General features: G+C 37.4%; 1 protein-coding gene across 1 annotated transcript in view; it reads right to left on the minus strand.

Moving 5' to 3' along the window:
• Positions 1 to 624: 624 nt before the first annotated feature.
• CPB1 (carboxypeptidase B1) overlaps positions 625 to 19,940 on the minus strand; it is a 68,251-nt gene continuing 48,935 nt past the window's right edge. Inside the window, exons 5-12 of the mRNA XM_025377914.1 lie at positions 19,397 to 19,496; positions 19,207 to 19,308; positions 18,252 to 18,353; positions 15,578 to 15,688; positions 15,405 to 15,495; positions 14,555 to 14,757; positions 3,286 to 3,370; positions 625 to 1,002 (exon numbers count right to left, since the gene is read on the minus strand). Coding sequence (XP_025233699.1) covers positions 815 to 1,002; positions 3,286 to 3,370; positions 14,555 to 14,757; positions 15,405 to 15,495; positions 15,578 to 15,688; positions 18,252 to 18,353; positions 19,207 to 19,308; positions 19,397 to 19,496 — 982 coding nt within the window. The 3' untranslated portion in view covers positions 625 to 814. The remainder of the gene's footprint in view (positions 1,003 to 3,285; positions 3,371 to 14,554; positions 14,758 to 15,404; positions 15,496 to 15,577; positions 15,689 to 18,251; positions 18,354 to 19,206; positions 19,309 to 19,396; positions 19,497 to 19,940) is intronic.

Raw genomic sequence — 19,940 nt, forward strand, 5'->3', positions numbered from 1 at the left:
CTCAATGGCTTTCTTCTTACACTTTGGGATAGCCACAGGCCTGGAAGGGGTGCTCCCTTTGTGCAGCTAACTGTGATTTATTTGTCAGGTTACAGCACCTTCTGAGGGAGGCTTCTCCCCTACATCAAGCAGGTAGACTTTTTGTACGTTCTTTTTGTGTAGTTCATCCAGCACTTATTTGATTAACGTAAATTAGATCACTAATTAATACATTGTTAATTAATGAGTTAATTATTTGTGTAATGTCTGTCTTTCCTAAGGGCCTATACACACGTTAAGGGCAGAAATGTTATCTTTCTTTTTCATTGTTCCATCTTCAATTGCTTAGCAAAGTGCATGGCATGTAGTAGACAGCTGACAAAATAACTTCAATGAGTGGAGACCAAAGCTAGACCAAGAAAGATGGTATCTTTTCACGTATGCCAGGTTTTATAGTCCTGAATTTCCCTTTACATTTCTTCTTAGCTCACAAGCCTCCCACTGTAATCAGTGCATCTGCACCCTGATGGTCTTGGCCAGCACCCGAGGATGTTAACTCCTATACAGTTGACCAAATCCTCACTGTGCACGGCTTGCTTAGTCATTCATTCACATCGGTTTATCCCCAAAGAAGTAGACCATATGTCAGGTTTTCCAATGGTAATGATTCACTTTTATTATGATCACTATGAAAAGATCTACCTAGTTTAATAGACCCAGAAACTTAAAAGAAAGATTGGGATCTGTAAAACATCCAGGCAAACCAAAATAAGAATTCAAGAAAGAAAAGAAATGAAAAATGAGAATTTTGAAACAAGGCCATCAGCTTTCTTAACTAGTACAGGTGTTCCAGGACATAGCTGGCAATGTACTTGATTGCCAGCAAGGTCTCCTCGCAGGTAGCCCGGATCTGGGATTCTGGAAGGGCAAAGCCATATCTGCCTGTATCTCGGAGTTCAAGGGTGAAGGAATATCTGATTCCTTGATCATAAGCCCAGTCGTCAGAGCCCCCAGCAGCAGGATCTGAAATGTGCAAACAGCAATGAAAAAAAACTTTAAGTCTAGGAAGGAGCTTTAAAAAATTGCCACTTTCTTTTTATCATTACAAATGTTTCACTGTGCAAAATATTTTGAGTAGGCCAATTTTCTAGTAAACTGGATCATAAATGTTTTGGGGGCCGTTTTAAAAAATTACTCCAATCTTATTAAATGTATCACCACGTCACTTTGTAGAAATGATGTGTTTAATACTTCAGAAAGTATGTAAACTGTAATGCAAAATTCCCAGTGTACTTGTATGCTATGGTGAACTATACTTTATATGCGAAAGGATGTGTATTTCTCAGGAAAATAAGGAAAGCTATGTATGATTGGCAAGAGGAGAAGGCTCTAAACCCGGCTGAAACTATGCCAAATGATAAGATTGAAGAAGCTGAGGGCAGGGCTATGCCTTCATTTTTGTATTTTTAGTGTTTATCTAGCATAGGGCCTGGCGTAGATAAGGTACTTGTTATTAATTTATTCAATAACAATCATGTTGTCACTAACACGTAAAATATGTATTAATTAATTCATTTGTTCATTTATTCACTCATCTGTTTTTTCAGTCAACAATTGTATAGCCCCCACGGAACAGCAGGCTATGGCCTCAACTCTGAAGATGCCAGAACAAGGGAGAGATGTTGGCTCTGCCCTCCAAGTTCTTACAGTGTAATGGAAAAAGAAACCTAGCTGAATTGAATAAAATATGCACCAAGTTCACAATATATAAATAGGTGGGCTATCTCTGCGAGAAATCCCTTAAGAAAACAGTATGCCTCGTATGATTCAGAGCGGTTTTTAAAAAATTAATAAAAGTAAAGAAAATTGTATTCTGCATAAAGGCTTAAAATACATTCCAACAACTCAGGACCAGAGCCTCTCCAACTGCACTGGAGGCCGCTTGATGATGAGACCAGGTCTTTTTTCATGTGTGTGTTTCAATTTCTTTCCAACCTCAGGCAGAAAGAAATCATTTGAAGGCAAAGGAAGATATACGTAGAAATTGAAAATGAGGCCTGTGGAATGTGCCTTCCAGAGAGATCTAAGCTGCAGCATCTACAGCTCTGGAGTCTAGCCCCTACCCCTCTAGCCACTTGCTTGCATACACTGAGTGACTGATTAGAGGGACTGGTGTCTACCTCTTGAAGGTGACTTGTGCCTCAAGTAGCCCTGGTACTTGTCTGTTTAGCCAAAAAAACCAAAAAACAAAAAACACTCGTCTTTTTTTATTGAAATGGAGTTTTGCTCTTGTCACCCAGGCTGGAGTGCAGTGGTAAGATCTCAGCTCACTGCAACCTCTGTCTTCTGGGTTCAAGTGATTCTCCTGCCTCAGCCTCCTGAGCAGCTGGGATTACAGGTGCCCGCCACCATGCCTGGCTAATTTTTTGTATTTTTAGTAGAGATGGGATTTCACCATGTTGGGCAGGCTGGTCTCGAACTCCTGACCTCGTGATCCACCCACCTTGGCCTCCCAAAGTCCTGGGATTACAGGCATGAGCCGCCGTGCCTGGCCGGAAACACTCTGTTTTATATTTTCCTCCAGCAACGGTCCTTTCAAATAAAACTTTTGTGGTGTCATCATCTTGGGAAGTTAATTCTGATACTGTGGGGTTGGTTGGTCTTTTTGTGTGTGCTTTCCTTGTGCATCCTAATGTCACAGCACTTGGCACCTGTATCACAAAAGACTGCGTATTTTTTCCTGCTTCCCTACTGCCAGTTTTTTAAAGACTGCCCTGATCTCTCCCTCCTTCCTTTTCTCTTTTCATCTTTTCTTCTTTCTGTTCTTACTTTCTTGTTCTCTAAGTGCCTAGTGAGGCCCTGGCATATAGTAAGTGCTCAGTAAATACTTACAGAGAGCAAATGTCTCTGTGGGTTGAAAAGGATATTTTTCTTCCCTTCCCTTTTTATTTTGAGACAGGGTCCTGCTCTGTCACCCAGGCTGGTGTGCAATGGTGCAATTATAGCTCACTGTAACCTTGAACTCCTGGGCTCAGGGGACTCTCCCGCCTCAGCCTCCTCAGTAGCTGGGATTACAGGTGTGCATGACCAGCTAATTTTTAAATGTTTTTAGAGACAAAGTTGCTATGTTGTCCAGGCTTTCCCTCCTTTTTTTTTTTGAACAGAAAACTGATTACATATTTTAGAAAAATTAGTTGTGAGGCAGAAGCCACATGCTTTAAACTATCAGAAAATAAACGCCCCAGGAACCATTTGTTGGCTTTTTAGGCACATGGTTCTTTGCACAGTTCTGAAGCCAAGACTCACAGATTGTTGTAGCTCCTGGGCCATATGTGTACTTGGTGCCGTGCAGTGAGGCAAGTTCTTTCACAGCAGCTTTAGCCAGGGTATTCTGCAAAAGAAACAGCAATAAGTGAGGAAATAAATAAAAGCACACTGCTAAATAAATGCCCTGTACCTTATTTTTAAGGCATCCAAAGCGTGTAAAGTAACAATTTGGATAGTATTATATGCTTTTTCAGGACCCATTTTCATTTTTCTACCTAACTTAGTGATATGATCCAAGTAATTCTTGTGCAAGGATGTCTTCCCTAATACCCTCCCCAGGCATTCACTCTGAGCCTCTATTTATCTTGTCTTGTAAGAGTTTGTAAGAGTAAAGCAGGAGACAAGGAAGGCTTTAGGGCTGTGCAAAGAAGTTGTCTACCTGTTTGCAAGCAAACAAACCAAAACACACGCACGCAAAAACCCAAAGAAAACAAAACAAACAAAAAAAACCGCTTGGCAACGTGCAGGTTACAAAGCCAGATTAAGTTACGATAGGGTTGTGTGAGTTAGGGCAGGAGCATTAGAAACTGCCCATAGGATTGATTGGCTAGTCAATGCAACATTCAGTGCCAGCATGGAAATGCTTAGGACTGGCAGTTCCATGGATGAGTGGTAGCTCCAGCTTGGAAAATTTTTAGACTAAAAAGTTACAGAATATTCATTCTATTTCAAAATGCAGAACATTTGAATTTCAGAATTTAAAAAAGTTGTTAAGTATTAACTTACGTGTAATCTTTTTTTCTTAGAAGCATCATCACCTTCTCATAAGAACCATTGCCCTCCGGTTCCCTGCACCCAACTCCTAGGGAAAGGCTCTCTGTACTCAGAAACTCTGTGATAAAACTCCACTGACATACTGCCTATTTAAATAAAACACTTGAGAAGCAAGGCCTGGTTCAGCTGTCTGGGGAATACAGATTTGAAAAACAAATTGTTTACTGCAGGAGAATTAGCCATAATTCATTCCGGTAATGAAACTGGCTGTATTTCATACTCTGGCATTATAATTACTTCTTCTACATATGCCTGGAAAACTGTGAGGTTGGTGATGAAATCAGAATAATATGATTTTTACAAAGTAGGAATTTTCCTTCCCTTATTCTAGTGTTGAAACCAGTTTAGTAGAATCTTATGTCAAACTGATGAGGGCATGGCCATAAGACTTCAAGGATTCCAATTCCTAAAGCATTAATACTTCATCAGCCAGGTGGTAAATTAGAAAACTTTAAGAGAGTTATAAAATGTAATTCATTATTTTCTGTTCTGGTCCACTGAAATGATGCAATCAGCTTCCTGGAACTAACATTATTTTCAGAGTTTTGGTTCAGTACCTGCAAATTTTAGGGTTCCATTTTCCTGTTTCTAAACTGATAAACTAAGACATGCTTTCTCTAACTGCATGGAATATTTACTGTTGTGGCCTAAATATATTGCTCCTCTTGTTTAATCTTATTGTAACAAAGACACTAGATTTAGATTTTTTTAACCCTTTGGTTAAACCCTTAGGTTCCACTGCCAATTGAAACCAGAACCAGTTAAACATTACGTAATGCTAAGAATAGATTTAAAACCATCTTCTAGAGATGTGAAACATGGTGAGGCAATAGTTCTTTTTGTAGGTAAACATGATATTTTCTACCATTCTACAATTTCTTTAACTTGCCATTTGTCAAAGGAAATCTCTAGTTAGTTATTTTTCTGGAAGGCAGAACCTCTGATCTTACAGAATTCTTATTCCTTCCCCGGTTGCCTTCTTCAGGCTTTACTTCAATTTTTCCTTAAGCCTTGAATTATTATTTTTAGTTAGTGGAACTATTCTTCAAGATTAGTTCCAAACATGAATAGTTACGAAGACTTGAGAAGATTTAATAGTCATTGTCGTTATCTTTTGGACTCGTGTTGATTGATTGTCGTTCAAGTCTCTCAACATATTTACTGGTGCAATACAATAATACAGTTTTCAGACAAAACCAAAGGGGGCTATTTGTGATCTGTTATCTCTTTTGACTTATTATCTTATCAATTTAATCATGATTTCCATTAAGGCCACAAAAATGTTTAGTTGTCCTTTCCTCAAACCACACTCTGGGCATGTGAAGTGACATCCGAGTTCTCTCTATGCCTTCACTGGCATCTTTTGGAAACAGTTGCTCTATTTTTTTGATGCTGAAGGAATACCTGAGGTTGATGTGGGCTTAAAAAGGTTGTTATTTTATTCCTGTCACAGGTGCACACTGGAGGAACATTTAATTCATGCCTAAGTTCTCAGCTCTTGTCCTCAGTTGCTCTCTCATCTTGATATCCACCTCATCTCTCATCTTCTGAAGATCACCTCATCACCACGTCTTCGATGACTCTATCATGTCAAACCTCTTTGGCAAAAACAGTTGTTACAAACCAGGTCCGGCCTTGTCTCTCAGGCTACATCATTTGTTGTGTATTCTCGTGTTCCTCCTGAGGTAGATTTTCCTGAATTACTTCTCTATACACCCTTTCCTGCTTCTCCTGACCTCCATGACTGTGGGTACCCTTTTCGCTTCACTGGAATCCTCTTTCTGTCTTTGCTAATATGAATAATTGCTATTGTTTTTCCAGATTCAGTTTTAGTGTTATCTTCTTTATGAAACTGCCTCTACTCTCTTAGGAAGCATTGAGCACCCCTCCTTGTTGGGTGCCCACACTTTTATCAGGGTTCACTGTGTGCTATAATCAGTTGTTTTTGCATCTATGTCCTCTCCAGGTGAGCTCCTTGAAGGAAGGAATTGTTGGCTATTCATTTTGTATCCTCAGCAGATTGCATAGCACCTAGCAAATGATTAGTCAACTGAGTCTAACACTCTGGCTTAGGGGCATTATGAATAGTCAAGATTTGGGTGGAGGTGCAGAGTGCTGAGCTTTGCAGAGGCTGAACCCACCTGAGTGGAGATTGGGGATGCTTCTGGGGAGGGCAGTGGTACCATTTATTGATGGTTGATGGGTTGCTACATTTAGACATTGACATCTTCTGTGCATTTTACTTATTTCTATTAATTAAAAAAAAGTCTATGGATCCTTTCTCTCAGCCCCTCCAAGGCCAAAAGACAAAAAAAAGTCAGAACAGACATTAATCAAGTAAAATATCATATTTTAAATTCCAATTATGTTAACAAAAATCCCTGGAATCAGTGTGCGTCTTTTCTTTAGAAGAGTTCAAATAATTTCACAAATGTTACTCATTTATCATCTCAACATTATCTGTCCACATTTCACTGACACAGAATTTTCTAGCAGAATGGAATGCCATCTGGGGCAGCAAGCTCAGTGGGAATGTTCCAATCAACCTGGATGACTGACCCCTGCCAAGAATGGTAGAGAGAAAGGTAATTCTTGCATTTGCTACAATGTTAGAGTGGTAACTCTGTTCCCTTGCATGTTTCTGTAAAAAGAGATGAGGGCAGATGATGGAAGAGCCAAGAAGCAACGACACAGCAGACAGCTCGGTCCGTATCTTGAAATTCCAATTAGTGACAATTTCTATACAACTTCTCTTTTGAGGGACATCTTACATTGTTTCTCAGTGGATTCAAAATCAGAACTAACATTTACATAAAAACTTAAGCTTTACAAAGAGCTCTTGATAAGAGCTAGATATTTTTATCCCCATTTTACAGATAAAAGAACTAAAACTCACAGAGGATAAAAGAACTTGCTCAAGGGCACACAGCCCCATAAGTGGCTGACTTGAGCTAGGTTCTTCTTTCTTTAAATCCTCTGCTCTTTTTCACTTCTCCTTGTGGCCTTGGAATACTTCAAAAGAAGTGTTGCTGGAGCTGGTTTTACCAATTGTAAAGAACAGAAGGAAGCTAAATATAAATCAGCCTCAGAGAAAACTTTGCTTTCGGTCAAGGCCAAACATGGTCAGCCTTTATTAATCCTTAGCTATGAATTTCCTACCACATCTTATGCATGTTCTCTTTTGTCATCTATTTCCTCAAAAAGAGGCCTTGGTCCTAGAGCAAAAGACAGAGTCTAAAATGTCACGTCTAGCTCACAGCCCAAGAGACAAAGTAAGAGCTAGTGTAATGTTTCTCCAGGCGTTGAGTTCCAAGGACCTGGTGAGATGAATAAGGAGAGGATATTCTTTTCCACTGACCTGCATTCCCATTGAATATATGATAAAGAAACTCCCCTTTCGTGACTGTGCACATCGCTCTCACTCCAATCTCTTGTACACGGCCAGCATCAATCTTCCAGTGGCCCATTATTACAGTATAAGAAAACAAAAGCTCCAAACCAACTATGAGGTATAAAACAATTTAAAGAAAATTTTCTGTAGAACTTTGTTTCTGACTGAAAGTTCTGAGTTTAGCCATCCCTATGGGTGAGTATCTGTGATAAGGGAAGCATCAAAATGACCCTTAACTGCAGTTTCCTTCCTTCTGTCCTGCGGTAATGGGTAAATTATACCAAGGGACCAATAAGAAACTTAACTTTTATAATTTTGGTGCAAAAGAAGAAGTCCTTACGGTCTATAAGCAGGCACCAAGGAGAAAGCATTTGAGACCTGAAAAAGCAAATGTGTTTTGAGAAAAAGGAGGCCCTGAGATTAGAGAAGGGCAAGGAGTTAGGAAAAAGTTTGACTTAGGAGAACCAGGCCTGCCGATTTCCACAGAGCCCAGGGGAGTGTGGGAATGCTTTCACTGATGAAAACCAAACTTTGTATTGGACTGATCTGCATACATATTTTTAAGCTCTTTGACATTCAAGGGAAATGTGAAGTGTGAGTCAGCTGAAATTGCAAAGTCTAGAGAATGTATGTATGTATTTATTTATTTTTCTGGTAGAAGTGGAGTTTCTCCCAAATAAATAAATACTGTCTAATGGGGGATTTGTAGGTTCTCTTGCACTTGAAATTTGCAGAACATTGTAAAGTTTTGTGAAGAAAGTATAAGATCCTGTGAAAGGCCAGAGCCTTTGTCCAGGAATGTGACTTTGTTCTTATCTTTATTTAAAGCAAGTTTCTCAACCTTGGCACTCTTGCCATTTTGGGCTGGATAATTTGTTGGGGATGGGAGGGCTGTTCTGTGCATTGTAGGAAGTGTATCAGCATCCCCTGACCTCTACCCACCAGATGCCAGTAGAGCTTGACAGTTATGACAACCAAAGATGTCTCCCAAACATTGCCAAATGTCATCTGGGGGTGGGGGGCAAAATTAGTTGAAATGGAAGTCATATAAAATATTTAATTATGGTAAACTAGAATTTATTTTAGGAAAAAGATGAAAAAGAAAGACAACTGATTTTAAAGGTGCTATGAGAATGTCTTTTTCACTGTTGATGACATTCTTTTGAATGTCACTGTTGATGACAACCTTTTGTATGGTTTCTGGTACCCAAGTCTAGTCATTTCAGTAGGATTGTAAGTTCTCAGTGGCAGGAAACATACTTTATAATGAGCACTTAATAGTTGCTTAATGAAAGACATTACAAGTATCTTTTAAACATCTCTGCTAGGTCACTTTTGCTAAAACATCACTTTATCCCAAGAACTTTCAGGCTTTTAGGAAAAAATACAGATTGACCAGTTAAATTTAAATTTCAGATGAACAATAATTTTTCAGTAGAAGTCTGTCCCATGAAATATTTGGACATGGTTACAATAAAAATTATTTGTTGTTTGAATTCCAAATTCTACTGGAAGTTCTGTAATGGACCTACAATCCTATTTTCCAGGCCCCTGACTCCAGGGCCCACTGTGACACAGGATTCATCCTGGCATTCAAGTGCCTACACAACCTGGTCACCTCATTGATTGGCCCTTGCCCCGACTGTTCCCCAGGGAGAACACTCGATACAAGATGACCCCCTTCTACTTCCTTCCTCAACTTCATCTTTCAGTTTCTCCATTGCTCATTTGTCGGCTATTTTCTCTGCCTAAAACGTCCTATTCCTTTCTCTGCCGCTCAAATTCTGCCCAGACTTCAAAGCTCAGAACAAGTTGCATCCCTTCTTTATGATCTTCACTGTGTAGCTTCAGCAAACATTGCCATTTTCCTCTCCTGAATTCCTACTACTGCACTAATGGGAAACTCCCAATTCTGTTCTCCTTTTGTATGGTTTCTGGTACCCAAGTCTAGTCATTTCAGTAGGATTGTAAGTTCTCAGTGGCAGGAAACATACTTTATAATGAGCACTTAATAGTTGCTTAATGAAATTTCTTTTTTTCCCTTCCTTCCTTCCTTCCTTCCTTCCTTCCTTCCTTCCTTCCTTCCTTCCGCGACAAGGTCTTGCTCTGTTACCCAGGTTGGAGTGCAGTGGCATGATCTTGGCTCACTGCAACCTCTGCCTCCCGGGTTCAAATGATTCTCATGCCTCAGCCACCCGAGGAGCTGGGACTACAGGTGTGTGCCACCACATCCAGCCAGATTTTTGTATTTTTGGTAGGGAAGAGGTTTCACCATGTTGGCCAGGCTGGTCTCAAATTCCTGACCACAAGTGATCCTCCTGCATCGGCCTCCCAAAGTGCTGGGATTACAGGCATGAGCCACCAGGCCTGGCTATGAAATTTTTGATGATTGATAAGCCATGTACTGACCAGGCCTAGTAGGAGAATTTTATCAGGCCAAGAAGTCCCTTAAAGAGCATAACGGTGAATAAGCAACTAGTTTCTTAAATAAATTCTGAGTTTGTCATTTAAAGTTTTTGTCTTTTAAGTGAGAGTATAAATTTGGAGAAAATTCCTGCAGCAGATATTTTGTGTCTAAAGCCTTGTTCACCTGAGCCGCTGATAAGCACACCTGAAAGCAGAATTGTGGCTTGCTACTCTTGTTATTAGGGACATGGAGCAGCTGTGATGGGTGATGTGCTTGGATGTGTGCATAGCCCGGCAACTGTCCGCCTACTAATCACAGTAGTCTTCCCTCTGATTTTTAGGTTTATCTTTAATCATAATCTTGCATTATACTCACATTCTTGAGGAGAGCAGGGGACTTGTGTCTTAGTAATGCCTTAATTAAAACTTCAATTAAGAGGCAGTGAGTGAGGTGCCACTGGACTGGAAGGTGTTAGAATTTAGAAGTAGCTTTCTATCTTTTGTTCACATTTAATAATTTTTTAGAAAGTCTGTCATATTTCTTCTTCTGGTTACTGTTATCTTTTTCCTGGTTAATGAATATATATATCCTCAAAAGAATGGGCCAGAATCATAAAGACTAGGCCATTAGAAGTTAGTCATCTCAGCTAACCAGAGTACATCTTTAGTAATGTCCAGAGGCAGAGGTAATTATGATGTACTGTGTGGGATGAAAGACTTTCTGATGAATGTTCTTCTGCAAAGCAGTTCTATGGAGTACCACCATAGAATGTACCCACTTAAATATGTGTCTGTGTGTCTTTGGAAATTGAGGCAGCCTAGAAGATTCTTCAGGAGCCAGTAGCTTTAGACCCAGGGCTACCCTGACTACTAGTGTTGGCTTCACCAAGCCTTCCATGCCTCAGGTGGAAAATGAAAAACAGACCAGAGAATTTCTAAGACTTTTCTAGGCATAACATTCTGTGCTTCTAATGCAGAGAAATGGTGCGAGACTCATGCCCTGGATTGGCACCTTTGTGTAGTGCACTCTGCTTTCCACGTTGTTAATCTGTGGAGAGGGACAAGATACTTGTTGGCTGGATATTCTTCTGGCTTCCCATTTTTTACTTTGAAGTTGTATTATTATTATTATTGTTGTTATTATTAACAGTGTCATGTAGACAACTTTGCAGGAGGTGTACCAAAGATTGGGTGCTTCTTCCTGCCCAATAAGTGCAGTCATTTGGTTAGGTTTGAAAGGCTTTTATCCCAGTTTTAATGTCTCTGACAATAACAAGGTCACAGAATTCAATATTTCATTGTCTGGAAATCTAAATTCATTGTTTTTCTTCTAAGTCTTAAAACTTCCTTTGACGGTAGTGGCCACTTTATATTAAAGAGGTCTACACTGAGAGACTGGACGGTTTATGAGGCCATTAGAAGCTCAGAGTGCACTTTGTATTCTTGCTTTAAACAATATAGTATGAGTAAAATCAGTTTGCAAATAGGAAAGCATTATATGTGTGAGATATTCTTGTTATTCCATCTCCCTTCTGCTCTGCTAAACATATCTTTTCTAGTAGTCTTCTCTGCAATCCATATAATACTTTTCCTGTTCTTTACTTCATTGGTCTTTTGCATTCTTATCTCTGCCCTTCTTTCTTCGGAAGGTTGTCTTATGATGTGAGCAATTATTAGGCAAGCTGCATGTAAAATCATTCAGAAATGAAGCCACATAAATTTTTGTCATGACTCAGATATCAAAGGACTGCTGCTTATGGGATGTCCTAAGTTTGGGCTGAAAATGCTAACATAAGGACAAGATAATTTCCTTTAGTCTAGTCTTATTGTCATTGAAACATATATATTTTTTTGCTATAAATATAATAATAATTTTATAGATATAAAGAAAAATAGAAATCCCATGTATACCAATGACTTGGCAGAATGCTGTATAAGTCCTCATTGTTTCCTTTGAATTTTAATGTGGTGTGACGCAAGAATTCATCTTCCTAATGTTTTACTACCTTTTGTTTTCTGCAGCAGAGTCACATTTCTCTATGTAAGAATTAATATGGAGGCACTAGATTTGGGTGGAAAATTAACTTTTCTAGACCAAGGCTTATTTTTTTCCCCTTGAAATCCTCATTGCAAATAAAAACTAAAAATGTTAAGATTGATATTTTTGAGAGAGTCATATTCTTTTTTGTCTATACATATATTTGTAATTGCACTATAGTTAATGAGCTTGTTTTAGCAAAATGTGCTTTGGAAGTAAGTAAATTGGAATTCTACCATACAAGAAAAAGTTGGAAGGCTCTCTAGCTACTCAAAATATTAAAGTTGCTTTGGTGTGCTAAACTAAATTCAGACACCAAATGAATCAGATAATCAAATAACAGTCACCTTAAGTAGCATGCCACTTACTAGTGGCATTTAAGTGTTTCTTTTAAGATACTAGAGGAAAGCTTAATCAATAGAGAAAATTATTGGAAATTAAAAATTTTTAAATCAATGAGTCTGATATATCAAATTCAATTTTTGCATTTTAGTCACCTGTCTTGTACTCTGGTAAAGATAAAAGTGGCATGTACTTTTATTTGAACTTTTTAGTTTTGTGTGTGTAGAAACAAGCATCCAAAATAAGATTATTTTGTGGCTTGTGCTTTTTCTCCTTTTGAGAATAGATTATGAACATTTTACTTTGGTAGAATTCTACTTATTATACTTCGTTGGCAATTATAATTTAACAACAATTTTGGAGGACAGGATTTTGAATAGTATCTCTTTTACTATTACCTCTCCTTGACTTTAAACAAAGAAGTGACTCTTAGGGAAGAGTATCAGTGACTCACGTTCTGTTGGAACAGTTTTACACCATTTGGCGCACATGTGAATTGGCCCATTAAAACTGCTAACTCTGAGGCTTGCTTCTTTTGCTGGAGAAAATTCCCTTAGGAAGTAGCAAAAATTATTCATAATATTCTAGAGGCAGGACTTACTTGCCTTTTTTTTTTTTTTTTTTTTAAGGATGATTTGGAGACTTTTAGGGTAGCCCAGATTCTTGTTGTTATTGTATACAACTAGTGGCAACAAAGCTGTCTCATCACTAAAAGGGCTTACACTTATTCCTTGAATAGGAAATGTACTGAATAAGAAAACTTTGGCAGCTCAGCTTCCAGGAACACTTTAAGCTTTATTCTGTTAGTGTTAGTCTTTTAGTATTTATGTGTAAAACTAGTGGATACTGAAGCAAACTGGATATATATGTTATTGCTACTCTCAATGTGTTTTGTAATTTTAATTTTTATATTTTAATTGTTAACTCATTAGTATGTAGCTATGGCTTTGGCTTTTTCTCTTCTGATATGGCACAACTTCAATATATTTACATGAGTTATACAAACTGCATACCCCCACCTCCCCTTTTCTGGTGGCCAGAAATTTTGGACAGAAATGAGGAGCCAACCACACCCATCTCTGGGACAGCAAGACTGTGAGTGCCCACTGGCAACACAGACAGCCTGAGCTTAAGTGAAAAACTGAAATGCTTAGCGGTGCTAACTTCTATATATTGGCCACGGATGGGGAAAAATGAAAAGCTTTTTGAAAAATTATATTTTTTTTTTAAAGAAAAGGGCCCATCCAACTATTAGCTATCAATTTTCTAGGAGATGGGGTTATTTTTCTGATTTGTTCTCAAAATATTTACAGCATTACATATTTTATTTGGTCTCTGAAAGACTGATTCTGAAAGTATAAAACAACATTTTTCAGTTTTAAAGTTACTGGGTCTTCACATTTATTCATTTAGGTAAGCCAAATATGCATGTCATTGTCTACGTGGAATACATTTTTTTTTTTTTTTTTTTTTGGCGTAACTCAAATGCTTTAAATCTTATATTTGCTCTTTTAGTTTATTGGTGCCAACTTCTGGCAGCCAGATGTTTCACAAATTAATGAAATATTGTTTGAAAGATTCAAACATGCTTATTTAAAAAATTATTCATTGACATGTGATATTTCTCAATGAGAAAACTCATTATTTAACTGCTCAAGTGATTATGTCTTGATTGTTCAATAAGATTGCTAGTTTTTTTGATGTCAGAGATTCTTAAATTTCTTTGCTTTATGCCCTGTATGTGGTAAAGACTCATTCACATTATTTGTTCATTGATTGATTTACTTTTGAGTCTCACCCAATCAAAAAGTGAAATAAACAGTTTTAGTATTTAATGACTAAACCTGATATCACCCAAGTGTGACAAATTCCTAATGACATCTGCTATGCTCTGCTATGCTCTGGATCTGTGTCAAATTCAGCTCAGGGCAGCTTGACAAAACTGACTGAAAAAAAATATGTATGTGATCAAAGAACTTTGTTGATTATCTCAAATGCATCTGAAATCATCATGTAAGTCAGTATTGTGGTGAAGCCAGAGGAAATGGAACTATTGTCATTTTGAAGATTAGTCAATAAATCACATGTGGGGAACAATTTCCTGTATGAAAATCATATTTCTTTTAGCCAACTCCAGATTCCTTATACATCTGTAATAAGTTTTTCAATTCTACTACCAAAAAATCAATAAAGGGACTTGCAGAAAGTGTTCTTATAATGATTTTTTTTTTTTTTTTAGGATTAGAATTTTAAAAATCTCAGCAGTAAAATATCATACCTACTATTTTGCTACTTACCAACTCAACATTGTTCTCACCGAGTTTGTAAGCATATGAGTAAGGGTAGATTAACATTTGGGAGTACGAGTGGATTGTCAGATATGCCTTGATGGAAGAGAGGTTGTTGCGGATGAAATCAGCCAGGGCTTTGGTTTCCTTTTCAGACTCTGCAGCAGGTCCACAGTAAGTTTCATCACAGGGGTTTCGAGAGGCTCCAATTTCTGGAAAAACATGTGATGTTAATGGCAAAGATCACCTACTAAGGTTCTTGTGAGGATGTTTTAAACTTTCAAATTAGAAAGTTGTTTTCATAGGAGTCCTAATCAAGGAGGCCTTATAGTTGTCCCTATTATGTATATATTATGTAGTAAAATATCCATTTAATCACAGGATTAGGATGGTATGTTTTTAAGCTAACATGGTAAAAAGTTGCACATGGAATCACCAATGTGTCTCCGTGTAGTATCAATATAGTGTAAGAACATTAATAAGCAGGGGACAAACTAATATCCATGAAAACATTTTTAGTATGATCATTCTTAAGTGCATTACAATTTTATGTAAATAATGACTTATTTAATGGCTGTCTCCCCCTCTAGACTATACATTCCTTGAGTAGTAGGATTATGTCTGATTTGTTCAGCCTTATATTTTCAGCATCTAGCACAGCTGGGAACACAACAGAGTTCTCAATATGTTTTAGTTAATTGAATTAAATTTTTTTTTTTTTTTGGTGCTTTTAGAAAGTTAGAACTTTAAAATATAAAACTTTGCTGTTTTTTTTTTATTTTAGACACTATTGTGTTTTCTTATTTTTCCTGTTATGTTTTTCAATGGATAGATGTAAAATGGTTAGCCAGATACTTACTGCACCAACCAGCATCAAAATTTCTGTTGGGGTCTGTGCCAATGCAGCTAGATCCAGCATGGGTGGAGCGAGTCTTTCTCCAAAATCGGCTCTGAAAGTGGACTATATGGTTAGGACAAATATAACAGAGGTTGGTTTTAATTTAATCAGCCTCTCAGTATTGTTGCGTATACCTTGGTCCAGGTGTAGATGTAGCCGTCAATATTGAGCACAGGCAGGATATAAAAGTCTAACTTGTTGAGAAGCTCTGTTATTTGGATCTCACTTCCGTAGGTACGAACAGCCTGTATGTGAATTATGAAGAGGAACGTTATGGAAAAATGGAACATATAATGCTGTTAAAATTTACAAAGACTGTTGAATGTTAACTTTGGTAACAAAAGCAGTATTTCCTATTGAGGATGGACAATATTAATATTTAAAAAGCAATCAGCAAATTACTACCAATACTTAATATTTTTATTTATAATTGTTATTTCTAATTCTTCTCTGCTTCCAGGATATTTCTATCGCATCCTTCTTATTTTAACTTTTTACTTTAATGAGAAACTTATTTAATTAAAGACTTCTGAAGAACATACATACTCATTTCTTTTCAGATAACAACTACAATAGCTTTTTTCGAAGTTACTAAGGTATAAGTGTAAGACCTAGTTCTGGTAAGAAGTTCTGTGGATAGCTCTGCGTGTTCCTAATAATGTCATTTAGAAATGTGTTTCTTTTCTATGAAACCTCCTGTAGATGATCTCACTAGAGGGAATGTCCAATATAACAAGATAATGAGAATGCCTCTCATAATAAGCTCACACTCAGGGATTTTGGGGAGGCTCTCACCAACACCCCAAGCCGCATAGTGATGGGAGTTTCCTTTGTTGTCTTTCTCAAGAAGGGACAATCCTGTTGTCCCTGTTAAGTAATGTAGACATTTATCTATGAATGAGGGACATCATGCCCATTTAATAAGTTCCCTTAGTCATGGTCCCTCTGATCCAGCATCATATTAAACTTAAATTCAACCCTTCCCTAGGCTTGCTTGAATAAACTTTAAAATAGATTAGACTTCTATGTGTGAACAGTTTTTATATACTATTAGTAATTTTATATATATATATAAATTAATTACAATATTACATGATCAAGCATGTGCTTTTTAGGTTACAGGAGCTATACAATCATGTTCTTTTAATGATCTGCAAATTGGAAAAATAGTAAAATTTCATTCTAAGGTCCAGTTATCCTCTTCTAAAAGGCAGACGGTGAGCTACATAGTGAAGCTAAGTGATGCCAATCTGATACATAATGTCTAGAAACCAAGACTATATAACAAATATATACGGAAGTGCTTCACACAAAAATTATGTTGTATATGATAATATTCTTACACATTTAAAGCACTTCAATGTTTTCAACTTTTAAATTTGAAATAATTTTAGACTTACAGAAGAATTGCAAAAGTAGTTCCCATATACCTGTCATCCAGCTTCCTGAATGTTACCATCTTACATACCCATGGTATAATTTTCAAAGTGAAGAAATTAACAGTGATACAATACTATAAACTAATTTATAGACTTTATTCAGATTTCACAAGTTTATCCACTAATATCCTTTTTCCATTCTCGTTTCCAATCTGGGATCCTACATTGCCTTTATTTGTCTTGTCTCCATTGTCTCCTCTGATCTGTGACAGGTCTTCAGTCTTTTTGTGTTTTATGACTTTAATACTGTTGAAGAGTTCTGGTCGGGTTATTTTGCAGAATGCCCCTTACTTTGAGTTTGTCTAAATTATTTTTCAAAATTAAATTTTGTTTATGATTAAAGGGAGGTCACTTATTTTAAGGAAGAATGCCACATATCACCATGTGATATGTCTTTTCACTGAATAATATCTGAAGGTACATGATATTGATATGTCTTATTTATTACTGGTGATGTCAACCTTGATCACTTGTTAAGGTAGTTCCTTCTGCTAGGTTTATCCACTGTAAGTCTTCCCTTTATAATGAATACATTTTTGGGAGGAGATAACTTTGAGATTGTGCAAATATCCTGTTTCTCCCTAAACTTTTACCCACTAATTTTATATACATCGTGGATTTGCCTGACATGATTATTGCTGTGGTGTTCTAGTGATGATTTTATGTTTTGCTCATTCTTTGTACATATATTAGTTGTAATTCTTCTGCAAGAAGGAGTTGTTCTTTGCCTCTCTTTTATTTATTGAATCGTCTATGCATATCAGTACAGACTTATGCATATTTTAAAACTTGTTTTTAAAAGGCTTATACATATATCTTGTTACTAGAATCATAAGGCATGAAAAACAGTATCATTTAGAGTAAGGACTACTATGCACTGTTTTCTTTTCTTCTGAAGTATACAATTATTATTAGCCAGGAGATAATGATCCAATTGGTTTAACCACAACCATTAGGTTTTATATGACCAACCACTATGCTAGCTGTTGGACTCTCTACCAAATGTGGGTGAGAAAGTTCAGATGAGTGAAATTCAAATAAATACAATTTTTTTTTTTTTTTGAGATGAGGTTTCACCATGTTGCGCAGGCTGGTCTCCAATTCCTGGGCCCAAGCAATCCACCTGTCTCGGCCTCCCAAAGTGCTAGGGTTATAGGCATGAGCCACTGCACCTGGCCCATAAATAGAATTTTCTGTTTAAAATCTTGCCTTATAAAGGTCTGTTGGTGGAAGTTGAAACTAGTTTCCAAAATTGGGAACTTGTAATTGTGGATTTTTTTCTGTGTTATTATTCTCTCTAGGTTTTAAGGAATTAATTGAAAATTAAAACATACATTTCTCTTTGCCAAAAACCACTCTACACACTGACCTCTCTTACAAACCACTGGCAAAATGCAGGAGAAATCCACTCTCTGGCATGGAAACCACAGTCTATGAAAATGGCAGGCTTATTTTGTCCAGCTTTGCCAACCTATTGCAAACAAAAGGAAAAGGAAAACCATGATTCATCATAGGACATTCAGGGGTTAACCTCCACTACCCGTCTGGGCTTGAGACTCAACAAGTGAAACCCAACAGCAGCAAGAGCTGGATCCCATGATTAAATTAAATTAAAATATAATACTAACACAGTATGTTCTCGCTTCTAGACTCACAATGTTTGAGCTGAAAGCTTATATGGCTGTTTATTACTTTTATTAAGCTTGACAAGCTCATATTTTCAGATGATGCTTGATTACCCTGCTTAATTGTACTCATGTGGAGGTTATTTTCAGCTGCTGTTATTAGGTGACATGACCAAGACAACTGGATGAGTAATTAGAAGTAATCATGATTATTGCTAATCTTGCAAGAATTTTTACTACTCTCTCACTTATTCCTTGTCTTTTTATTTCCTTCATTAGAATTACATGACAAAAATGGTGTTAGAAAATGACAGAAACAAATTGTTGATATGCTTTGTAATGTTGTCTGATAGACATGAAGTTTATGAACCTCTTTAGCAAATGGATTTGCAAACGACAGCTGGGAAAGAAGAATTTCATCAAGGTAGATAATCATTTACATTGCTTACAGGAATGTGGTTAAATTTATAGGTCTTCTCTTATTTTATTGCATTTTTCCTTTTGAATAAATCAAAATAATGATTTAAAAATCCACATATGATAAAAGAAGCTGGGGAATCTGGTTCCCTCGGGGTTGTAGGCAGGAAAGAGTTATAACAATGTTTGGGATAAGCATGTCTGTGAAACAGATGTTCATATGTTAGAATTCATTGATTTAAAGCCCTCAGACATGGCAAGGTCATGGTTAAAAATGATTACCTTGAGGAGGTAAATATCACGTCCCTCAAATGTCGTTCCGATAACACTGCGAGAGATGAGGGCTGGATTCTCAGTGGCGACTTGTTGAGTCCAAGCCTCTATCTACCAAATGGAATCATTTGTAGATCAGTGTGGCATTCTTGGTTCAATTCCCAAAGTAATATCTGTCTAAATCATGTGCACATCATACCGTTTCCCACTTGTTGTACTTCACATAACTGTGTCCTGTTGCACGAACCCGGCTATCAAACTGAGCCTCCACCACATTTCTCAGGTTGCTTATCAGTACCCTGCAACGAACCAAAGTGGGTGTTCCTATGAACATAAGTGTATTTTTCCCCAGTGAACACACATAAAGCCCCAGAGCCGCTGCTTTAGCAGATGGCACAGTGCACTCTCCATAAATTCTCATGTCGTCCTCTGGTTCTTCCTGATGACCTTCAGCTGCTCCAGGGAGATTCTGTTACTGATCGTAAAGAGTGAGTAAGTCACGAAGAAGGATACTGGAGAGTGCAAGCAAAATAGGATCTTCCTCAGCCCAAACCTCAGGTATTTGACTATCTGTGAACCTTAAACTTGGAAAATGGTTGCCCCTGGTACCTGGGACATTTTGGGTCAGGGCCTTGGGTTTCCACACAACAGTATGTACTCGAAGCCTACCTATGGTCTTTCTTCCTCAGGACTTTTCTGAATTTAGAACTAAAAGTCTTGTGTTCCAGAGAGCTACTCAATTC

Source organism: Theropithecus gelada, chromosome 2 (genome assembly GCF_003255815.1).
Source record: "Theropithecus gelada isolate Dixy chromosome 2, Tgel_1.0, whole genome shotgun sequence".
NCBI lineage: Eukaryota > Metazoa > Chordata > Mammalia > Primates > Cercopithecidae > Theropithecus > Theropithecus gelada.